General features: G+C 33.3%; 1 protein-coding gene across 1 annotated transcript; it reads left to right on the top strand.

Moving 5' to 3' along the window:
• On the top strand, positions 445 to 2,931 carry LOC107644776 (BAG family molecular chaperone regulator 3). The gene is made up of 5 exons (XM_016348704.2): positions 445 to 780; positions 932 to 1,431; positions 1,573 to 1,829; positions 1,945 to 2,091; positions 2,187 to 2,931. Exons 2-5 carry the CDS (start codon positions 1,200 to 1,202, stop codon positions 2,595 to 2,597), a joined length of 1,047 nt encoding a protein of 348 aa, XP_016204190.1. The 5' UTR covers positions 445 to 780; positions 932 to 1,199; the 3' UTR covers positions 2,598 to 2,931.

The raw sequence follows: 4,047 nt of genomic DNA, 5'->3' as shown, positions 1-4,047 counted from the left end.
GATATATTTATTAATATATAAACTAATTTTAAAATATCTTTATAAGGTAAAAATTCAGGTGAAGTTGATATCTGAGAACAGTTAGATAAAAATTTAGTTAAATCAGTCAAATCATCTAACAACTCTCAATATCAACTTCACGTGAAGTCGACTGCACCTGAGTTTCCACATCTTTATAAATAATTCTAAAAATACTCATATTAAACACAAATAGATAACTTTTTTAATTTATCAAATACAAAATAATTTATATTTTTTAAAATTACAAACAACTTTAAAAAAAATTTGATCGAACCAACCATTACTTTCATTAGATGTTCCATAAGAAAAACAAAAACAAAAAGAATAATTGATCCCGTTAAATTACACGATATTCCAAGTGCAATCATTAAAAAAAAAAAGTAAAATTATATGAATTAAATAATTCAATGTTAGTATATATAAGAAGGTCACAAGGTGCCAGCATACTTAGCTGGCCACTCGTTTTTTTATTCAACAACATTTTTCTTTCTTTTTTTTTTACAATTTTTTTCTTTCCTCTCTCTCTCTCTCCCTTCAATTTCTCCAGGAAGAATCAATTCCTCCTCATTGCAATTGTTTTCAACTTGCCATTGATTTAAGGAGGAGGGAAAAAAAATAAAGCTTGTTCTCTCTCTCTCTCTCTTTCTCTCTCTTATGTTCTTAGTTCATATTATGGTGGAAAATTCCCATGACTCTGAAGTTTGATGAACCACATTTTTGTGTGTAAAGATCTTTGCTTTGAGCTTCAGTGATTAATGGGTTGGTGCTGTTCTTCCTTATAAGCCATTCATAACTGAAAAAAGAATAAAAAATCTGCAACTTTATCTTTGTTCTCTCTCTATATATATATTGAAGCTGAAACCTTTTGTTGTTTTTTTGTGTCTTTATCTCTCTCTCTCTTTCGCTGTAGGCGTGTTTGTCGGAGTTGGACTTTGGTGGAATGCTGGGGTCAGAGTTGGGTTCTGAGACATGTTCTATCAGCTCTTTGCTGTGAATTGTGTCGCTGAGTTATATAATTTGTTTCACGGGTTCTGAACTGTGAACTGAAGAAGAATCTCACTTCTTCTTCTCTGAGATCTAAAAAGAACAACAGCAATAACCTTATCTTGCTTTGTTTCTTGCTTTGTTTGGATTCATTGATTAACCAGACACCAAAAAAAGAGAGAATAGTGAGAAAGATGATGAGGATGAGGAATGGTGAGAGTAACAGCAACAAGACAAATGGATTAATGGTGAGCAATGGTGGTGAGGCTGGTTCCAAGGAGTGGGAGATGAGGCCAGGTGGAATGCTTGTTCAGATGCGAACTGCTGACTCGGATCGGAACTCAGTTCCTCCACCGACAATTAGAGTTAGAGTCAAGTACAATTCAATTTACCATGAAGTCAACATTAATTCTCAAGCTACATTTGGTAACTCTCTTTATCATTCTCTATTTCCTTCAATAAGTATCTGTTATTTTGAATTTTGATAGTACAATTGTTACCAAATACATTGATCTACAAACTAGTTTTGAAAATTCATTGTGTGTTTTTTGTTGTTGGTGGTGGCAGGGGAATTGAAGAAAATGCTTTCAGGATCAACTGGTTTACATCACCAAGATCAGAAGCTGTTTTATAAGGACAAGGAGAGGGATTCAAAGGCTTTCCTTGACATGGTTGGGGTGAAGGACAAGTCAAAAATGGTGTTGAAGGAGGATCCTATTAGCCAAGAGAAGAGGTTCTTGGAGCTGAGGAAGAATGCTAAGATGGAGAAAGCTGCAAAATCTATCTCTGAAATCAGCTTGGATGTAGATAGGCTTGCAGGAAGGGTATGTGCTTTTCTTTGATTATTCTTATTCTTATTGTGAGGTGTTGGATTGGAAATGTATTAATGCTTTGAGTAGCTGTGAAACTGATTATTATTAGTGTTTTGGAATTGATTAGGTGTCTGCTTTTGAAACAATAATCAACAAAGGTGGGAAAGTTGCTGAAACAGATGTTAGTGGTCTTATTGAGTTATTGATGAATCAATTGCTCAAATTGGATGGTATTACAGCTGATGGGGATGTCAAATTGCAAAGAAAAATGCAGGTATGCATTTGATATCATATATACATCAACCATGCTATGCTACGTGGACACCAAAATCAGTCATCATTTGCCTTAAAACATTTTTCATTTTGTAGGTGAAAAGAGTTCAAAAGTATGTTGAGACTTTGGACATGCTCAAAGTTAAGAATTCAGTGCCAAACAGCAATGGAGATCATGGTCCTCCTCCTAAGCATTCAAATGGTCAAAGACTTGCACCAATTCAAGAGCAACCACAGCAGCAAACACATTCAAATGGGAATCATATGTTAATACCAATTGATGAGGAGGAACAAGAAGCAACACCAAGGAACACAAATGGTCACTTTCAGAAGCAACAACATGAAAACCAATCAACAAGGCATTCTTCTACCTCAGGAGTAGTAGTCACCACTCAATGGGAGACATTTGATTCTGCCCCTCCATTGATCCCTGTGCCATCATCAACCTCAGTGACCAATAACAATAATTCAGGTCACCAAAAGTTCAATTGGGATATCTTCAACTAAAAAAGTAAAAATTCAAAAAAGAAAAGTTACCATAGCAGCACTAGTTTGCAAAATTGTGTGCATGTGATTTGGGTTTGCCTCTTCCACTATTGGAGTATTGTTATATTATTACCTACTTACATTCTTTTCTGTATTTAGATTTGTTTAGCAACCCCTCTCTATAATCATGTCATTTACTTCAGAAAATAAAATGGGGTTGCTATTGATAGTGATTAATTACCATAAGGAAAAAAAAAAATTGTTCCCACTCTGTGATCTTGGTGTTCATCACCTAATTCATTCACCAAATGTATTGGTCTATTTTTGATGGATATATATAAAAATATTATCAATATGTGTATTTGTAACTTTATGCCATTGGACAAATTTAGGATTATTCAACCATCAACATCCTAAGTTGTGCTTTTGCTTTCTTTCCATTCATCTCCATCTCAATTGGTTGAAGCATGTCCATCATTCTTCTGGGGCTATGCTCTATTTCTTGCTGAAGCAAGCAGCATTTATTAGTAAATGAAATAATAACAAAATTTTCAGTACCTTGCTTCATGTGGGGGCTACAAAAAGTTATGCCAAATAATAATAATAAAAAGACTAGCATATAAGAAATTGTTAGTATTATCTCATCTGTAATAAAATAACTAATCCCTCCAATGATAAGAAGCCAAGTACAAAAAGCATGGAAGATGAAATCATAACTTTGTAGTAGAAAATTAAAACCATACTACATATAATAATAAATTAGTAATCCAATTAAACTTTTAAATCATGCTATATTAGCACAAGACATTCCTGATTTAGAAACCTTCCTTCTTTGGCCTCAAGCAAAGGGTATGAGTGAACAATAAGATTGTCATATTCTGCTAAGTTTTCTGTTATGCAATGCTATGTGGTTATGATTATATAATGCCTATAATGATAAGCATAAGGTAGTAGAAGATATAGTAACATTGGTACTAGAAAACATGTATACTATAAATCAGAGAGCAATGATGGTAACATACATAATGTTGGAGAAAGCAATCCACCAAGGGTATGCCATCTGTTACATATGATCATATATTTTTTTGTAATAAAGTACATTCATTCATTCATTCATAAGGCTCATAACTTTTTGAGGGCATCAATGTGCCTTGCCATTGAGGTTGGGTATGTTTGTTTATTTTGGTATGTAAAGTTGAGTTTGGTGATTGAATCAGTGAAACTTGCACAATAATTTATGCAACAAAGTTTCCCACGGAGGAGGGTTGAGTCATTACTACTAGTTTTGTTAACATTGTAGTGAAAGTCTTTGAGTTCTTTTTTATTTATTTATTTGTTTTCTTTTCCATCAATGGTAGGGAGGTTTTAACTATTACTTATTCTGGTAGATTTTTTGAGACTTCTTATGGTTTGAATTCGTTTAATTGAATGAAATAATATCATATTGTTATATTAATAATTTTTTACTAAT

This window comes from Arachis ipaensis, chromosome B05 (genome assembly GCF_000816755.2).
Source record: "Arachis ipaensis cultivar K30076 chromosome B05, Araip1.1, whole genome shotgun sequence".
In the NCBI taxonomy this organism is placed as follows: domain Eukaryota; kingdom Viridiplantae; phylum Streptophyta; class Magnoliopsida; order Fabales; family Fabaceae; genus Arachis; species Arachis ipaensis.
This window is presented reverse-complemented; position numbering and strand designations above follow the sequence as displayed.